At 32.3% G+C, this 21570-nt stretch overlaps 1 protein-coding gene across 10 annotated transcripts in view; it reads right to left on the bottom strand.

Annotated features, from left to right (window-relative positions):
• Positions 1-21570, bottom strand: part of PCLO (piccolo presynaptic cytomatrix protein) — a 419413-nt gene that overhangs the window by 71275 nt on the left and 326568 nt on the right. For 3 of the 10 annotated variants that reach the window (XM_035253964.3, XM_035253969.3, XM_035253970.3), the window contains exons 15-21: positions 20559-20683; positions 18058-18084; positions 10592-10685; positions 9298-9369; positions 7205-7385; positions 5446-5640; positions 4064-4246 (exon numbers count right to left, since the gene is read on the bottom strand). In XM_035253964.3, the coding sequence (XP_035109855.3) occupies positions 4064-4246; positions 5446-5640; positions 7205-7385; positions 9298-9369; positions 10592-10685; positions 18058-18084; positions 20559-20683 (877 nt within the window). Of the gene's footprint in view, positions 1-4063; positions 4247-5406; positions 5641-7204; positions 7386-9297; positions 9370-10591; positions 10686-18057; positions 18085-20558; positions 20684-21570 lie in introns of those variants that run through there. The other 7 variants (XM_035253965.3, XM_035253967.3, XM_035253968.3 and 4 more) reach the window with 7 other exon arrangements.

The raw sequence follows: 21570 nt of genomic DNA, 5'->3' as shown, positions 1-21570 counted from the left end.
CCAGAAAATGTGGAATCTCTCAAAAACGAAACTTTGGAAAAGCATTTTGATTTTCACAGGCAACAAAATGAAATCCTCATCACCAGGGAAATAGGTATAGAATTCTGAAAGCTGAAATTGTCCAAATTGATTATCTTAGATTTTGTTGGATGTTTAGTTTGAATTTTCTTTTTAAACTGCTCAAGGTTTTAAAAAAAATTTTTTGCACAAACACATGGAAATGAGGAATGTAAAATTTGTTTTTATTAATGTTGTACATACATTGTTAAAGAATACATCACCTCCAAATGAAATTATGGTTTCTCTTACACTTTTTCCCTTTATTTTTCTTATGGGCCTGTCCTTTACAGAAACAGGGAAGGCTAAATTCCTTCTGACCGGAAGTGATCATCGGCTTCTGGTCAAAAGAAAATGGGATGCTGATTATCTACTATCATTTGTAACCAACAATTCCCTCCACTCCCAGTGCCCACCCACTCCTGAACCCATCCACCCACTACCACTTGCCCAGGGCAGCAGCTCCCAGATGGCTTAGTAAGAGTTCGCCAAGGTAACACATGGATATGAAACTCTTCTTTGACAGGTGCCGCAAATGAGCTTTATTGAAAGTGGCGTTTCCAGCTGTGGTCTGTGGAAGTAGCTTCAGGCTTTTCTCCTAAAATTTGGCCACATCAAGGAACTTGGAATCATATTTCCCTGAATGACTTATCTAATGACTTATCTTCTCACCTAATCTCTCCAACCTGTCCCAATAGCTCTTGTTTTTTTCACCAGGGTAGAGGGATGTTTCTACTCATCCTGTATTACCAATTTCTAAACCCATATTCAAACACTTAGTATCAAACAAAAATAGCTCAGGATTTTCAAACTGTACTTAAATTTAATATATTGGATTTCAACTATACAAATCTTCAAGGTTTTAGAAATGCTTCAATTTGTTTTTGTTTTGATACAGTTTTCAAACAACCAACCAAACAAACAACATTCTGAAATGGCAAGATTTGCATTCAACTAAACTAACCAGCATGGGAAAAACAACGACGACGACGACAACCAAAGACATCTCCAGAGGTTTTTAACAACGGAAAATTGTTTAGGCATCAGGATGGTTTGGCACAATCTGTCTAATCTTTCCCATCAGGTTTCTTAGCATGCAACTAAACCCCAGAGGGAAAGAAAAAAATTCCTTTTGGCTCACTCCATAATTCTTGTTTGACCCATATTTTATGCTAGTTCAAGCAGAAATCTGCTGAGAAGCTTACAAAAAAAATCTTTGAAAAGCTCTTTAGGGACAACTTTGTCCCTCTTGATAGAAATGCCTACAGATGGAGGCACAGCCTTTTCTAAGGGAGCCACAAACACTGCCTAATGCATCACTGGGCTTGCACAGTGGGAAGATTTTCTTTTGTTGCGTTAAATCAACAACCTTTAGACAGGAGGACCATGAAGGTAGAGAGTATAAATTGTATTCTGCCATCATTTCTAGCTACCTCTACTCATTTGTAAGAACTTGAGAGATAAGTCATAAATAAGTAAATGACTGTTCTTTTTAAAATTATGAGAGCTAGATTTTAAAGGAGACAATGCAAATTCAAAAATTATAACTCTCGAAGTCACAAGACAATGTTACATTTGTCAGTTCTGAACATTTCTAGCTGTGTGTTCTTAGATCAGCCAGCCTACCCCTCTGACTCTCTGATTGCTCACCCATAAAACAACAGGGATAAGAATATTGAAATGACTACCTTATCCACTTAATGTGATAAAATGAGAAACAAATGACAGAACACACTGTACAACATAAAGAACTATTCAAATGTGGAGTATTATTTTCAGAATGCAGATGGGATTATAGGAACTCCATGGTGAGGTTTGAAATGGGACACTTTTATCTAAACACTTACAATTATTACTAATACTTCTGCAGTTAGTGAATAGTAACTTACAGGTTCTTTTTATATGTTTGTATCTCTGCCTAGTTTTTCTCACTACACTTTAAACAAAGTACGCTGCATTTTATATAAATTTAACACTATATTATATTTCCTATGAAGTGTCTGGAAATATACATGGATCAATTATCTTGGTATATTTATAGTAGCAGAAAAATTATAGAAAACAAGGCTTTTTATTTATCACCTATTAGAACAAAATTAAACATGAAAGCATGCTATGTTATCTAGTTTTCCTTTCAATTACAGTGTTAATGAAGAGTGACTTCTAATTCAATCACAAGACTAAATGTTTGAGAATATCTATTAGAACACTATTTTCAAAAAGGGATTAAAAACAATTTAATATAAATTTTAAGGACTACATCTAGAAAGAAAATCATATAAAATGTTACATAGAAACAGTTAAGTCACAATAATTTTATAAAAGTGTAAAATAAGGGAAGTGTTTAATTACTGTGACATTTAAAAGAGATTATTTCAAGTAAGAACCTGAATAACATGAAGAAATCAACTGAACTTATTTGATGAAAGAAAAGGTGAGAGGTGGAATTTTAAAAATAAAAGTTTTAGTAAGGCTAACAAGAAAAAAGAAATTGTGCTTTGGTGATAATCTATAAACTGGGGCTGTATAAACACATATTCAAAATTATCCTAATGTTTAAGCTGATTGTTTTCTTAATTACCTAATTTAACAAACACCTCAGTGGTTTATCTCTGTATTTCCACATACATCTTACATTGCCACCACATATATAATTAATTGGGAGAAGGACATATAAAATATTAATTTTATGAGAATAAAAAGAATGCAATAGGAAAATATAAGGCTTGATTTTAATTTTGTGGCAAATATAGAATCATAAAATCAAATATTTTAGGGCCAAGAGGTACTTAAGGAGGCAAATACTACTATCCTGTGTTTTAAAAAACATTATTTTTGTAAGTGTTTTTGCATTACATTTGAAGATAATTTTATAATCACTTCTAGGGTCATTCCTTGTCACTGGCAGTGGCACTCTTTCTTGGGGGATAATTCTACTAATGTTGGGGTCAGGTTACAGATGGATGTAAATTTGCTTTCCTTTCTGAACACAGCTATGAGATCAAGGTTAGCTACTTTTGCAAAGCAAGAGCTCATGGAATTTACCTCCCTCTAACCAGGAACCTGAGGAGATTGCAAAGTAGATCAGACGTGGGAGAGAGAAACAGAAGTGTTGCCTATGGTAGCCCAATGCCATTATTTATTTATATTTTAATGTAATCCCTGACGATTTTATTTTGTAATAATTTTCCATCTATCTTATAGTGTTTCCAAGATGGAACTTTGTCTTGCTCTCAAATGTCCAACCATTACATCTGTCACTAGCGATGGAACAGTAACTAGAATCTACTGTAAGGAAATCAAATGAGAAAACAAAACTGACACATTCATTTTAAGCTGCATCATATAACAATGGCTCAGAGCCCAGTAGTTTATGAATGAAATAAAGATACTTTATTTATTACACAGGCACTTGGAGATTCACATGCCCAACACATCTGATACACTTAACAACTATGGAAACACGAGTGGAAAATGTCTGTTTGTAGGATCAAGAGAGAACTTTCACCATGTAAAGGTAAATGAGTGCATTAACAATTTTTCCTTTACTTTCCTCTAAGAATTTAAAAATCCACTAAATTTTTAAAAGTTACACTTGAAATAATATGCAACAAAAACTGATCCACATTCCAACTGGTAAGCTAACTTGAACTGTGAGCAATTTAAACTTTTATCACAATGAAACATATTTGTACTCATGCTTGAACAGGTTAGGTTAGTAGCATGCATTCCATTCTGCAATATGAATATTGTTAATCTATTTGCCAACAAAATTCAAAAGATGCCCAGTGCATAGAAAAATACAAATATCACTGTAGTCAATATATTACGGGACTGATCTTGGGACTTACATGGTGATGATGAGTCCTGAAATGCCATGCCCACAAAAGCACATTAAAAAGTGGATAAACATATTTTATCAGACAACCTCTAAAAATTAAAAATGAGAGCTTTAAATTTGGGGAATGTTCTTGCTGTGTGCTTTGAACAGGGCCTTTCTGCTCACCTCCTTCTGGCTTGACTGGTCCATCAGACATCACCTTCCTGAGGGCTAGCTGGCTTTGGTCTTGGTTGCCATTGGCTGGTGGAGGCAGATTATCAGACTGAGTTCTTTGAATGGGGAGGACTCCTGCTATGCTGTGTCTGTGCTGCTTCCTGGCATGATTAGACTGACCGCTTTTATGTGCTGCTGTGGCAGTGTGGGTGAAATGGAAACCCAGAGTATGTATCCTCAGATGGAACCAGCTTAAATGTTATTCATGCAAACAGAAGTGCGCTTTTGCTCTATTTAAATAAGTTGTGTTTTCAAATGCCAAAATGACACCACATGCACAGCACTAAAGGGGGTTAAAACTGGCTGTTTCTTTGGAAGTGATGGCTAGGGAAATGGAGAGAACAACGATCTGTCTCCATTGCCTGGCTAATGCCTTTTAGAAGAAACAGGGCACCTACATTTGTGAAATATCTGCACTTATTAAGCTTTTATATAACTATATCAATTGACTAAATTTTCACAAATGAAATAAAAGTACAGCAGTTAAGATAGGTGAATTGTTACACTTTGATTGACTTATAGCTACCAGACATAGCATATCTTGATTTCCAATGGTTCGAAAAAAAATCTGTAAAATCTGTCATCACATACAAAGTGTGCTCCAACAGAATGGACCCAATTGTGCTCCTTAGTGAGGCTGCATTGCCTCATCACATACACTTATACATATATTAAGACTATGTAGTTTTTTAAGAAGATGAGATATATTATTTTCTTTACAGATTTTTCAGAAGACTACAAATTTTTGCACATGGAAAACACCCACATTTCACAAGTATAATTTATTAGGGTTTTAAAGCACTGTCTTGAAATGGCTTTTCCTCCAAGGGTCTAGAAGTGGACTGTTGGTTGCATTACCTTCTGTCTAGACTTATTGAGTGTTTTCAGATACAAGAATCTAATTGCGAATCCGCTCTAAATACTTATGTGTGTGCACTTTTTTTTTTTTGGTATAAGGCCTGGAAAATTGGCAGCCACTTGTGCTTATAATTTCTGTATTCTAAAAGATATTCAAGCACAAACGAAAAGGACACAACATTGCTTTGCCTCCAAACATCACAGACACTGTACCAAATACTATGAGCCAGGTTGGATGGATGGTGGAAACAAAGGAGAAACAGCCAGTTTTATTTCAGTCTATGTAAACAAAAAAAAATCTAAATAAGAAAGAGCATATTTATGTATTGATATTGTTCTTACACAGACAAAGGGACAGAGAACAGAGTGAGCAGAGGATGTCGAAAACTGAAAGCAAACAGGAAAGGACAGCAGGAAAGAAAGGCAACAGATGAACATTAAGCTGCCATGCTGAGGAATTTATTTGCGTCTTTTACTTGGTTGAATGCGGAGTTGTTGCACGGCGGCTTCGGCAGCAGCTATGGCAGCCCCTGCATCTTCCAGGTGGGTTTGAGTGACGCTGGTTTTGCTTTGACTGCGAGAGGGTCCATGAGAACGGAGATGGCCTTCTGATGATGATTTTGAGCTACCAGGACTACTATGGGATTTCTCAATGGTGGGAACCTGCATGTCTGGTCACAAAAGGGTAAAACGTAAGTTAAAGTTGTTCCAGCATTTCTCCTGTCAAGCTTGGTCTGCACATAATCTGAAACTGTCTAAAATTTATGTTAATTTTGTGTCTTATATGGCTCATTTATGCAAGTGGTCACCATACAGAACTGTGATTAAACATCTGGGAAACAATTCGGGGGAGCAAAGGCAAAAGCATGATAGTAATAAGAAGAGATAACTTTGAAAAGAGAAATAAATTCTAACTAGCTTCTAGTAATATATATTAATTTCTGGTTACACCAAGGACCTCTGCTAATTCCAGTAGAGGTCAGGTAGGAGACAGTAGGCTTATACTGCCACAGGAGGAGTTTCATGCAAAAACAGAGTGAAGGATGTGAGTCACTAGGACATATTAAATGTGGAGATTACAGAATTATGCCTCAAACCATTGTAGATATCACATATTTCCTACGGCAGTCATAGAGAAAGATATATATTTATATTAATGATCTTGCAGAATGTTAAGCAACAAAGAGTTGAGATGGCTAAGTGGAATCCATAAATGATCTATAAAACTCATTCATAAATAACCTATAGCACTGATAGGCAGTGGTTTATGTTATCAACTCAGTGGCCTACTGGACATGGACTCACTTTCTCATCTCCTAGAACACTTGCATTTACGACTCGGAGAATCTCATGTACAAAGAACCACTTTTCAATTTGATGTACTTTCTTAGAAAAGGTGACAAGGAAGCAATACTCAAGTCCAATATAAAAATTATATTTAATATTTATAGTTAAGTATATCTAGGTAAGGTACCACATGTTTATCCCACAGAGGCAGTAACTCAGTTTATGATGAGGATTAATGTTGTGTTGTAGGACAGTTGGTGAAGAGCTTCTCAGGGGAAAAGCTCATTTGAATGAGAGTGCTGTACATACTTGCATATTGCCATATGCAGTGTATGGCACTGTTAAAAAATAGTAACAATTGTTAAAAAATTAGCTAGAGTCCAACATTTATGAAAGACTTAAGTAAATTTCAGCACGCCAATTGTTTTGATGACAGGGGAAAATATTCTTTGTAGGATGAATAATAGGTAGCATACAAAATTATATTTATGGGGCAAAACAATATTTATGGACAACCAGCGATTCAAACTATTAGAAGGATTATACCTTAATTATGTCTACTTAATGAACTGGTAGAAATTTTTATATTATCTTTATGAAATACCCAAATGCATTTTCTGAAATCATGTTATCATAGATTTTGAGGTGGAATAGACCACATAGCTCATCTAGCCCAAATTCCTCCATTTTATATGTTGAAAAATGAACAGTTAGAGAAGTGACGATCATAAAATCATACACCTAAGCATGCATGATGATCTGAGTCTAAAGCCCGTTTCTCCTGATTCCATATCCATCACTCTTTGCACGACATTATAGTTATATTAAGTATTTTTCAGTAGTGTCTAATTTGTTAATATATGTTAAATATACAAACATTCACACTAAGAAGATACAGACTGAACAAACAGACACAAAACTTTTTCTACTTAAAAAAATATTTCCTACCCTTTGATGGGTCAGGGAAGATACCATGGCTTCTGCTTTTTATAACAGATGGCTTTGGAGACTGCTGGCTGCCCTGACTGGAATGAGACTTGCCATGATCAATGCTTTCAGTCTGTTCTTTGAGAGGATACCACCTTGGAGTGTTATCGAGGTGAGATGTGCTAGATAAATCAATCAATACCTGAAAAAAGTATAATAAATAAATGAAATTTAGGGACTGAAGTAAAATTGATTCATTGCTTTTTCTATGTTCTAAGATTTATTCAAGATTATAAACCAAAAAATACAGTATAATTTTTGAGGATGATGATTCTGTCTTCCTCATTTTTCTTCACCAATGAAACTGGAAACAACGTCTTGTGCATACAAGATGCTTAATAAACGTTTGCCTGAACAGAACTGTATAACATTTTTGACTATTAAATTATTTGAATATGATGTGAAAAGATAGGGTCACAAGTCAATCTGTTCATAACACAAAACTTCTTTTTGTTGTAAGAATTCATTCTAATCTTAAACTGGACCAGCAACCTCGAAAAATGTTTGATTTTAGTCACAAAAGGGACAAAATGAAAAAGAATGAGTAAGTTGCAATTAGGAATGTATTTCTTCTATTTTAAAACACACTTTAGTTTGCCTTTGAAATAGGGATATGACTAACACATTTTTGTCATGGTTTAGTTTGCAACATTCTTTTTCTTAGTGCATTTTACAGTTGCTGACATCTTAGATTTGATGAGCTAAAAAGAAATGAAAACCAGACCAATGGATATATATTTTTAGGCTCATGTAAACATAAGATCATAAATTAGAAGGACTTAAATAAGTCACTTTTTTGAAATGAGTCATAAAATCAGATACTAATCTAGAGTGCTCCTGCCTAAGATCAGAATTAGTCCAAATGGTTAGACCTGGAGGGGGCTGGAGGGCAAGGAGCAGGTGCTCTGGTCTTGGTGAAAAGAGAGGTGCACACAACCAAACAAGGCCTCATTACCACCTTGATTACATGACTGTTTTATATCGTCTCTATCAAAAGGATATCATATTTTGTAGGTTTTGGATTTTTCAGAGATTATTTTTAACATTCATTCCTAACTTCTGCCTTAAGCAGAGCACTAAACAATGTGTATGTGTATATGAATTATATACACTATTTACATTATATATAGTATATACATCTTATATATTATATACATTATATATATACTGTATACATACAATTGTATAGAATACATAACATATAATGTATATATACATTATATATAGTATACATTATGCATTGCATATATACCCATATACATTGTATATGTGTAATATGTAATATACATGTATTTATACAGTGCATATGATACATATATATACAGTGTGTACATATGTATTATATATAATGTTCCTATATACAATATGTATATATATATATCTATTATGTTCCTATGTATAAACAATATGTGTATATATGTATCTATAAAGTGTATATATATAAAATAGATTAAAAATTCACAAGATCCGTTCACTCTAACAATTTCATTAGGTTATTTATTTTTAAATTTTTCTAGGTATATAGTAAACATATATATTTATGGGGCATATGAGATATTCTGATACAGGTGTACAATTAGGTTATTTTGATTCCTTGATGTTAATGTAAAAGTTATTTTTATTGTTTTCTCCCACTTGTAGTTTTGCTTCTTAAAATGTTTTCAGTAGTTTTTCTCAGGATACTTAATTATACATAACAATGTGATATGTCACATCAAATCAATGAAGGCACCTGAAAACACATTTTTAAAAGTCCAGGTCATTTTATAATATAATATATTTGTTACTTCAAATCTCATTTAGACTCACAGTATGATTACATATTTTTCTGTTGAAAAAATATTTCATCTTAGAAATTAATTATAAAGTACATCAAGTGATAGACTGAAAATCATTTTCGAGTTGCTATTAATCTACTCAAAGAATAAATCAGAAAATAAATTTTATCTGCCAAAAGATTTTATTCAAAATGGCTGTCTTATAAACTTCAGAAACCTGCTTTAGTTGGTGGTTTACCATAGAAGCAATTAAGGGAAAGGAAGTCAGAGGCTTACCTCCCCAAGAAAGTCGTTGGATGAAAATCTATCATAATCCCAAACTGTCACCTCCAGTGTTTTCTTCTTGAGCTATATAGTTCAAATAAAAATCTAATTAACCCCATCTTTCCATCATACATTTTCATTACACACATACAGTAAACATATTTATTTTTACTTCCTTAAACTCCTTCTATTTATGTGAAAATACTTAAAATTTTGCCAAAAACTATGTAGTTTAAATATATTAAATATTATGTAAAATTTGAGTGATTTTGCAGTCTAAACTAGTATTTGATCACATGGAACATTATTATTTTGTGAACAAAATATTAAAATGTTAATTCCAACTTTTTAATTCTATCCCCACCTCATTTTTAAAATAGCAGAATTTTAAAATACTCTAAATATAAGAAATTCATAGACTGTAAAAATGTCTAGGATTATTTAGATGAAGTATTTGAATTAGATGTTGTTTCAGCAATTTCCAAAAAACATAGTAGCACTGTCTTATTTCTGCAGGTGAGTTTATTTTAAATGCATGAGACCAGATTATAATTTATATCCAGCTTCAACTTTGTAATCAAATTAATCTACTAGAAGACAAATAAAGAACCTCATTTTGAAAGACAGTTCACTTGTAAATTGGTTTATATGGAACTGCCTTTGTAGTCTTCTATCTGAATTCAACCTTATAAATTTTGGTTATTGTCTGTAACTCAAGCGAAGTTATAAAAATGCAGATTTTCAGAAGCACATTAATGTAAATTTGCCCATAGCCACTTATCTGTGGTGAAAATCTTTTATGCTAGTCATTTTGCCCACTTCTGTAGAGGTTAGTACCACAATGCCAGATTCTCAGGAGGACTCATTTTAGCAAACAGATGAGTTCCTGAAATATTTTCTGGTGGAGTAACACAGTTCTATGCATTGAAACATATTTTTTCTGTGTATTGTTTTTGAAAGTCAAAATACAGCCAGTTGGAAAATATATTTCCCTCTTAAATTTGATAAATGTGGCTTAGAATAATAAAAATGTTAAATTCTGAAATAATTAATGGAAAATATTCCACTAGTTTTCTTATTTGTTTATGTTTTGGTTGTTTTGTCAAAATGTGCTGCACATTTACTTTCATTCTATGTTCAGATGTCACTCATTTTTTTTTCCATTGGCTACATTTCTTACATGTATTTTATTTAACTCTTTTTGTTTGATTGGAAAAATGTATATAGATCCCAATCTTTGAATAATTGTGTTATCACTGTACTTATATTAGCCTAATTTTGTCACCTAGAAATAATCTTTACATACCTGTTCCATGGAAATACTTTTATAAATTACTGTTTGATTCCACTCAGGATTAAGACTTTTCTGAACATATTTAGTCCTTCTCTTGTACTCAGCACTGAATTTGGAGAAAAGAGAGTTATCTTGATTATTCACCTTAATTGATGACTTCATGGTTAAACTAAAGGACATGCAGACTATTCATCATATTTTATTTTGAATCATTATATAATTATCTCATCATCCTCATGTCTTAAACCTTAGTTTAAGTTGAATGCACAGTGATAATTTAAAAATATACTGGATGCTTGTAGTTTCCTTTGCCCTAATGATTACTTTTTTAAAGAAATGCTTGTAGGTGTTCTAACTATACTATAATTTCAGAAATCTTACTCTTTCCTGAATGTAGGAGATAATTATATGAACTAAATGGTAACATCAATGTTATTGGCCATAAACAATAATTTGGTGTTTAACTTTCCTACAGTTTTGTACCTACAGAAAAGCAAAAGGAAAACATTGTAATGATTGTACTGACTGAGAAAAGGATGAGGAATGGCTGTTGCTGTGGCTGACATTCCATAAGCACTTGTTATCTAATATTTAAAGTCTATTCCAACACTCTTGGTACAGTATATTTAATGTAGCTATAAAGCAATTTTAATTAAATATAAATTCTTGGTTTATGTCCATATGTTATTTTACAATTGATGAACCAAATAAAAATCTTTCCTCATTTATTATAACTTGCGACATTTGCATTAATCCTTGACTTTCCATTTCCTCTGAGCACCTAGAAGCTTATATGCTACACATTTAAAAACAACTTATTTTCAAAGCCTATGCTAATTAAGTCTGGCAGAACATCTATAGCGGGCACCAAACCAGCTAATGGGGTTGAAATTAGGTTACTGTTATCTACTATTACCAAATGGTGCCCACACAGACAAGGTCTTTCTCTAACTCTCATTGCTTTTTTCTGAATTTTCTGCCTAAGCTTATGTCTCATGTTCTAAATAATACTTCATCTCTGGTGGGCACTGGAGTCCTGCAAACCAACCTCTTTGTCTGGGGGTCTTGACACGTGTCTGGACTTCACAAGTTGCCTTTCCTTAAAAAGGGCTGGATCCTGAGCCTTGTAATCTCTAGTTCTATTCCAAACTGCCAGACTAACTCTTGCTACATTCCTGGTCTGAAGTATTGCCGTACCCTGGATGCCTAGAATTTTTCCCCTGCCACTAATTTACCTATACATTCTAGAGGAAGCTGTTGAGAATTAAACTCCAGCTCACCGCTCACTTTTAAAGATGGGCCTATAGGAAAGTACTTTCCTTGTCTCACTGATTTTATTTTCTTACCAGTCAGATACAAAGGAAGTAATTCTCAACACTACATAATAGGATCACCTGAGTTCTGGTGGTGGGAGGTGGGTCAGTCAATCCTCCACCCACATCCCTCTTACTCCTGCTTACACCCCAAATAAAAGTATGATTTAATTAGTCTGAGATGAGGATTGAATATTAGGATTTTTGAAAGTTCCCAGGTAAATCTAATGTGTAGCCAAGATTAAGAAGCACTGAGTTGGTGTTTCATACACTTCACAAGTCAGCCATTGTAAATGGAATCCAATTGAAGAAATAGAGCAGCATTCCTCCCACTTCAACCTATTTGAATATGCACAATTAAGAGCAGAATTTGACAGTTGTCACACAAGATAAATTAGAAACATTTTTAGGGAAATGTACAGACAATGATTTAAAGAGAGGAACTCTTACAGACTGTGGATAGCAAGTTTATATAAGTTTCTACATACACTTTTAGATAAATTTGTCAATAACTGTTGAAATTTATGTTTATATACCCAGACATCCACATATGCCATTTTTACTAATTCCACTTCTACCATAGAGAAATTCTCCTACTTGTGCACTAGAAATTTGTTCAAGAACATTAATTGCAACGTTATTTCAATAGTAAGCCAATAGAAGATGAATAAATACATTGTGATATATTCATTTCAATAAAATAGTGACACCTGAAAATGAAGTAAATGAATTTTTAAAACCTCTATATATCAAGAGAGCTATATCTTGAAAAAAGTTTTGATCAAAAACAATATAGTGAGGTATAATGGTATAAAGATAAAATCATGTGAAATAATATTATACATTATGTATACGTGTATATATGACATACATATATTAATATAAAATAAAACTTGTTAATTATGAACACTAAACTCAATTTAGTGAGTTTTTTTTTGATAGGGAAGTCATTTCATAGGACTTCAGGATATGAGCTTTTATTTTAAAATTTCTAAAACAAATATAGCAAAATGTTAACATTGGACAAAACTAGATAGCAAGTGTGCTTGCTATATAGGGTATTTTCTATTTTTAGTAAACTTAAAATATTTTATAACTAGAAAATTCAAAAATTTTTAGTAAGATATGTTGCTTTAAATTTAGTTTTGAATTCTTTTTTTTTTTTTTGATGTTGACATGGAACTGACTTAATTTGATGGTGACAGAAAGAATGTGTCTATAGAAAAGTATCTACACAGAATACATAGAAAGAGTTAATAACTTGCTCAAGCCTGTAATCCCAGCACTTTGGGAGGCTGAGGTGGGTGGATCATGAGGTCAAGAGATCGAGACCATCCTGGTCAACATGGTGAAACCCCCGTCTCTACTAAAAATACAAAAAATTAGCTGGGCACGGTGGCGCGTGCCTGTAATCCCAGCTACTCAGGAAGCTGAGGCAGGAGAATTGCCTGAACCCAGGAGGCGGAGGTTGCGGTGAGCCGAGATCGCGCCATTGCACTCCAGCCTGGGTAACAAGAGCGAAAATCCGTCTCAAAAAAAAAAAAAAAAAAGTTAATAACTTTAAGTTGATAGTGACATAGAAAGAATTAGTGACTACTTTTAAATTAATAATAAACTTGGATAGCCTTTAAGAATCATGGCTATTCTCATAGGTGAATATACGTAGGAAACAAATGTGGTAATATGAGTTTTAATCTCTGTTTGGTTTGAACTTATTTATGAAGGTAGTGAGGTTATGATTTTAATGATTTATTATTAAGATTTATAATATATTTAACAGTAATAAAATTATGTTTTTTAAGTTCTAAAAAATATATAATTTGTTTAACAAGATGGGAATTAATACCAAAAGCAAACCCATGTACTTTCACTTAAACTCTGGGTCTGCAAATATATAATAGTCTGCAGTAGTATTGAAATATCCTCAAAGGGATTTAACAGTCACTATCTTTTCTTACTCCATACTTATGAATAATTGATATCCAAATTTCTCATATCCACATCTAGTCTTTTTTTTTTTCACTTATACACATAGCAAAAATTATTCAGTGCCAACTCTGCATCAGGAATTGTAAATCTCTATCAAGTAAAAATCCCTAATTGTATTGATATATGATTATATGTTTGATTCATATATGAAAAAAATTGTTAAAAGTAAGTACATTAAAAGCATAACTAATGTTTATTAAATGCCTAATTTTTTCTCTGGTGAAGGTCCAAGCACTTTTCATGTGTTAACTCATGTAATCCTCATATTAACCCCATTATACAGGTATATTCCATTTTATAGATGAGAAAACTTGAAGCTCAGAAGAATTAAGGCATGTTGTCAAAGTTGCATAGTTATTAACTGGTAGGAATAGAATTCAAACACAAGGAATTTGATTTCTTGCTCTTAAATGTTATTTGAACTTAATTGATCAGGCCCATCATAAAATATGACATCTATCTATTTTCTTAATTGCAGGCTTCACTACCTGAAGTATCTAGTCTGTCTTCTTTATAAGCTAAAATTCTCCACTTCAATTTAAATATATATATATATATTATACATATAATACAAATTATGTATAATGTGTGTACAACATGAACAAGTTGGGCCATCTTTAGAGTTGCCTAGGGAAATTCTGAATGGTACATCTTTAGTGAATATTGTGGAACAATTAGGCCTACTCATTATAAATACTGATTTTTGACTAGATACATTTAGAAATAAACTAAACTGATTGGACAAAAGTTGAAATGTTCATTTTAATAGAGTATCTTAATCATATGAATGAGTTTGCTTCTCTAATTCTCTCCAGACCTAAAACATCCAATGCCTTTAGAATTAATGAAACTAAAAACAGCTTGCTCCTAAACACCAATAAAAGCCTTTATGGTATGTTGTGCCCTTCCATTTCCTGATAAGCAGAGCTGGTCACACAGAGCCATTCTTCAATAACACTTGTTTTATAACTACCATGTTCTGATCATCTCATACATGATTTCAGTGATCTGCGTTGCCACTTAACACAATTTAAAACTCTATACAAAATAGTCATATCAAAATCTGTGGATTTATAAGTTGAAGGTAGGCAGGTAAAGGTGTATTCTTGAATGTGAGCATAAATTCAGCCTGAGAAATAAGTGGAGTTCATCCTCCTTTTCCTTCTTGTCTGGTGAACAAACTATATATTCCCTTGTGGGACAATTACATTAATGATTTAACATTAGGACAATTAGGCTATATCTAATAATCAAAGAAGTTTCTTCATAAGGCAAAATGAAAAGGTCAATAAATAAAGATGGAACATGGTGCTTATCAGAAAATATCTAAAACTTCACCCCCTTGAAGTTTTGACTGGTTTATTTTTATTAATTTGTTTTTATTGGCCATTTGTCATGCATAGGTATATAGACTTTTAATGCTATCTGAAAAATATTTGAAATTCAATTATTCTACTCAAAACCAGCAGGAAAACAGTTTTCCATATATATATTTTTTAATTTCAAAAGAAAAACTGAGAAAAGATAATGAAATCTGAAGACTTCTTTGGTGTTATCTACTTTTATAAAATTATCTAAAACATTGAAGGTATTCATTTTTAGTGTTTTATCTGGTTTTCCTTTACTAAACTTACTACACACACACACACACACACACACACACACACACGTTTTTCAAAATTACTCTTCTGAGGTTGTTTCTCTTAATATAGAAAGAAAAACAACCTGTATCCCATTTTGTAAGGTCTGTTTAATGGTGTAATGGTGTGCTTATTGTCTATCATTTTATTTTCCTCTTTGCTCTCTGATGGCAGAGACTATGGCTACATTGTCAATTGTAACCCCTGCACCCAGCAGTGTCTGGTACATAGACTGCACTAAGTAAATGTTTGTTCAGTGGTCCTAAAAATATACTTGTATTTTGTTTTCCTTTAAAGTCTATTGAAGTGAAATAAATTATGGAAATCACATTGTAAATACACACACCTGTACCTGCCTTCCATAGGTCCCAGAGGAAATAGTTTGATAGACTACCAATGTTGTTTAGACAAAGGTCCAGCCAAGAATTGGGCTTCCAGGTATAATGACAGCTAAAAATAATTACGTTCATAACAAAATCTCATTAATGAGAACATATTGTCACTTTGCTGAACAGTGTGATGAGAGAAAACCAGAGCAAGGCCCTTCATATATGCTCATTCCAATTTCTTAATCATCAAAGGGCAAGTATAGAGTTCATGCACTACTCAGACTCTTTCCTTGTCATCCTCTCATCTTATCTTGCCTGACATTTGGCCCTTCAGAGCTTGAATATATTGATTGAGGGTGGGAAGAAGAAATTAAAGGAGACAAGGAAACCAGATCAGTATAATTTTTAGTTAACAGGACTTTAAAAAAATTTAACAATAAAAGATGTATTACATTATTAACAAAGAGTTGTATAATTTTCTATATAGTGTTGTTAACTAATTTAGTATAATTCAGTAGCTCAAGCATTCTGAATTATCCGTTGCAGAGATAACTAACCACTGGTTACATAAAATGTATAATAAACATTGCTAGCAATAATAACAATTACCATTACGAAAACATATTATGTGCCAGATGTTATGCTTATCATTTTTGATGTATCTATTTCATGTATTTCACGGAAATAAGCCTGGGAAGGGAGCTGTTACTATTCCTATTTTGCGGAAGGGGAAATAGTTTTGGAGAAATCTTACAGCTTCTAAATGACAGGGCTAAAATTGAAACCCAAGTTCTTAAGGACCTCACTCATTGGCTTCCATAGTCTAACTTACAATGTCAGTACCTAGTCAGTGTGATTCCCTCTTACATTGACAATCCTCAAAGATATGGTGAAAGTGATTTCTAGATGAAAATATAAGAAAGTAGCTTCTAGATCTTTTAAATACTTATCTAAGACATGCCATTATTGACATTGATAAAATATTCTCTTTTCTAAATTAAATACAATCTCTCATTCTGAAAATTTCTCCCACTTTCTATAGATAAAGGGAGATTCTGAATAATGTGGTTAATAATATCTGTTATAAAAATAACACTATGTCTTTGAAACAAATCTAATTTTGCATATGAGCCTGAGAGACCTGGATTGTGTTGTGTGATAAGAGAACCAGCCATAACAAGGAATCCATCACAGTGTCAATTACATTGTTTGCCATAATTATGCGGCTGTAAGGAAACAAAAGTTTCTGGGCAATAGCAAGGCTGTGGTAACTAATACTATTGTTTGCAATATTTACATATTTATGTTTTTAAAAATCAGAAACAGCCTCTTTTGGGCAGCAGCTCATTAGCAGTAAAGATGTCAAATTTTAATCTCACAGGCAAAAATGAATGTTGTACCATTAATAATCTGGGTGGCATTAAAATCCTCATCACCCTATTGCTATGGATTGTACATGATTTGCCTTTCCAACTAAATGACACATTTAATTTATAACTCAATGAGAGATGGGCAAAATAATGCTTTTGGCTATATACTAAAAATTTGCCTTAGTTGACAGTGTAATAATGCAACTTGTTGTGAGCTATATTAGGAAACACTATAGGGAACAAAGGAATTTTCTCTTGTTGCCAGTACACTATAGCAAGCCAATTATTGCATCCTACATTGCATAGCAGAAATTGTGGGGCAGAAGTTATAAAGGCATGAAAATGTTTCAACATTAGGTTCAAGTGAGGGACCAAGTTCAAACCCCTATTATCTTTAAGATGGGAAACACACCAGGCACTGGACATCCAGAACACCCTTTACTTTTGAGAAGTGACTATAGATATTTTTATTTGTAATAGAAGACTCAAGAGAATTTAATTCATGATTATCATGTGAGAAGCTAAATGAGTTTTAGTGGATAGATTATAAATGAGACTTTAGCTATATCTAATTCCATAGTAATAATATTTCTTTATTCATATTTTCCAAGTTTTTAATATTTGCTACTTTTCTGTTTTCTATTGCACACATCTGCTAAAGCTATTTAGCAATATGCTCAGAACAATTTGTTATAGACCTGATTCAATAAATACAAACATGTAGAAAAATATAGGTTACAGCCCATGTCAAAGTGCAAATGAACGTACATAGAAATGCAAAAAGTATAACTTAAGACATAACAGCACAGCTTGACACTGAAAGAGAAACAACTCTACCTTGCATTCTGGACAACCATGACTTGACTGCATTGATTCCAAGAGCGAAAGTGAAGGATAAAACAGAAAAGTAGGAAAGATAGGAAGAAAATTGTTAGAAACAGAAATAAGAAAGAAAATACAAAAATAATAATGAGAGGAGCTATTCCATAACACATAAATAACATGAGGCAGAAAATAACGCTAGAACTACAGTGAAAATGGTATCTTGCAAGTATAATACATTCGAAGGCCTTTGCTTGTCTAATAATTAGAAGTAATTGAAAGAAAGACCTAGGAACTGAATAAGAGCATCTTATTAGCTGCCTTTGAGCCAAATCTCCCCAAGTAGGGATGTTTTGTTCGACAATTGGCATGAGGATAGCTTTGGGTGGGGTATTTGCTCTCCATTTCACTATGGTTCCCACCATTTCTTGTTACTCATCCCAGTCTGTACATTCTAATTGACACATATCCCATAATAAATAAAAGATAGGTACTCCCATATTGCATAAAAGATGATATTACAGGATATCATTAGAGAATATAGAATATCAACAACAGTGCTTTATTTTCATTCTTTCATTTGCAAATGCTAGTTACAGACAAATCCTTGGCAGTGATTTCCCCTTGTATCATAATATTGTCATTAAATAACACTGAATGTCTAGTGACCCAAATCAAAGGCAAAATGAAGTTATCAGTTTGTTGTTGTTAGACTCTAAGAGATGTTGCCAAATAATAGTTACAACTATTATATATAGATATAAATGAATTAACATAAGACCAAAATTACCCTTTCCTATACTATGTGACTATTGGTAAACTCTACGTAAAAGTATTAGGTTTTCAAAATGTTCAATAAATTAAAATTAGAGCAACCATACCAACAATTCCAAGGTTTTAAGATAAAATTATTGAGAAGGATGAAATTAAAAGCTGTGAACTACATTTGATATAGTGCCTGGCAATTTAAAAGTTATTTTATGAGTATTATCTAATTTGGTTCCCCTGACAAGCTAAAAATGATGATTCTGCCTACCTTGGCTCTCAGTGTTGACAAGAAAACTGAATCTCAAAGAAATTGGTGATCTGCCTTTGATGATATAAATACTAGGCAGTAGATTCAAATGTAGTGTATAGCTGTAATTGGGATCGCATTTAAACAAAACAACTATAGTCAAATAATACACTTCATATAATTAAAATGCTTTTAAATTTGCCACAGATTATGTCTTAGAAAATAGTCTATTTTGTTGAATGCTCCATGTGTACTTGAAAGGAATATGTAATTTGCTATTGATGGGTAGCATATTCTATAAACATCAATTAGATCATCAAATCAACTAGGAAAATATGATGAAGCAACTGAAGAATTATTAAAAAAATTTACAATTGTGGTTATACAAGATATAAAGGTTATTTTTAAATAAGTTTTATTTTTCAGAAATACACACTAAAATATTTGCAGAAATAATTATAATAGCTGGGATTTACTTCAAAATAATATGAATAAAGGGAGTATATGAGGAAAAATGAAACATGATTGGTCACTAAGTAATAACTGCTGAGGCTAAGTGATGGGTACATGGTGGGTCAAATTATTCCTTCTACTTGTGTGTAACAATGGAAAATTTCCAAGCTAAAAAAAAATTTAAATGTCAATCCCCAAATTAAAAGGAAAATGAATAAAAAATAAAACCAGTTTAATTTATCAACTCAAAGTTCTTTTTATTTCATTTCCATTTGTTGATTTTGTTTCCCATCTTGCTAATGTGGCTGATAAGAATTGTTCAAATGAAGGATAATAATTTGTAGGGTTCAAATCAGGGTTTTGAAACCATCCTTGTGTACTGACTTATATACCAGAACACAGCAATTTGCATTCATTATGTGAAAGTTAAATATCTCCAATGAATATTGCTTATATCAATAATTTATATATCACACAAGAGAGTCAAAGAGATTTTTAAAAATTTATTTACCAAAGTCAATACTTCAAATATTACTTTGTGTTAGTTTATAATTTTTAAATCAATGATTTGGAAATATGCATATAAATAAAGATACATCAGGAAGCCATTAAATAACCAATATATTGGAAAATACATGTCCTATAAAAATAAACAGTAACTTGTAAGTCCTTGAATATTGATTTCTCAGATAAATTTTGAAAGGCAAGTCAATTCTTTAACTTTGACACAAATAATTCCTTAAATTATTTCACAGTCAATCTGATAAGTCATCATAGGAGTGGTTTCCAGAAATGAAAGGCTGATATGCTCTCTTGGAAGCTATTTTATTATGATCACTCACTGTTTTTCTAGAACCCCTTAAGGCTTAATTACAAGTTTTTAATTCTACCTTATCTACTAATTGGAAATAAATAAATATGACACGTGGAGAAAACCAAGGAAAAGATAATAAACTCAATTAAAATGAGGCATTGAAATTAAAGATTAGAAAGCACTATACTATTTTTTAAAAAAACATGGGGTGAAATACTTCTTCACTTTACTTACCCTCTCCCTGGAAGAAGGTACACTTTCACAAAAGGGTCAGAATAACCATTGTTGTCTCGAGGAACGAGATTTCTTGCTTGGAGAATATGTATTATGAGATTTCCAAGATCATAGTTAATTTGAAGCTTTAGGAGACAGAAAAATATTCCGTAAGTATTTATACATTATCATTCAATAATTACTAGTGGTTTAAAAAATTCTCATACGCAGCATGAACTTTCATTTTCATTTTATTTGAAACCAAACAGACCAGTTAATGTCTATTTTAATTGAGAGTTCCTAGGCATATTTTAATTCTTAGCAAACATGCTGCTCATTCTCTCCACAGTGAAAAGACATGGCCTGTTTAAAGTTTCTTTAGAAGGAAGATTATATGGTAGAATGCTGGTTGTATTTTTAAATTAAATTGCTACTCTTAGGAAAATAGTAAATGTTGTTAATGTTTATTAACAACAATTCCCAGAATTTTGAAAAGAAATTAATTGGTAAATTATTAGGAAATATCATTTGCACTTTGCTACATAATTAGCAGCAGGTAGAATTGTCATTTAAAGACAAAGCTGTCGGTACTGAAATGTAAGAATATTTAAGAATACACAGACTATTACCTCATTTTATGTTACATTATCTGATAAACCTGTAAATTCCTTTTGGCACTTGCTTTCCTAATAGAGTGAAATATTAGAATAATAATTTTTTTTTTAATTTTAGAAGCTGAAAAAAGAGGCATTGCTTTATAGATGCTTACTGGCTGTTGCACAATTGTGGCTGAATACTAAAAGATATATAATTCAAACAAATACTTGAGAAAACTGCATAATTTAAAATAATTGCATTAAGTAATTTTTTCTTTTACAATTGAAAGACTCTTTTGGCATCATTTAGAATAAACCTTAATTCTGTTTGATGTTATTTTTGTTTATTAAATAATAGAGAAGAAGGGATCCACATTTCAAAGGATAAATCCATATAGAAAAATACTAACTTTTAAAACAATCCATACAAAACAGAT

The sequence above is a fragment of the Callithrix jacchus genome, chromosome 11 (genome assembly GCF_049354715.1).
Source record: "Callithrix jacchus isolate 240 chromosome 11, calJac240_pri, whole genome shotgun sequence".
In the NCBI taxonomy this organism is placed as follows: Eukaryota; Metazoa; Chordata; class Mammalia; order Primates; family Cebidae; genus Callithrix; species Callithrix jacchus.
This window is presented reverse-complemented; position numbering and strand designations above follow the sequence as displayed.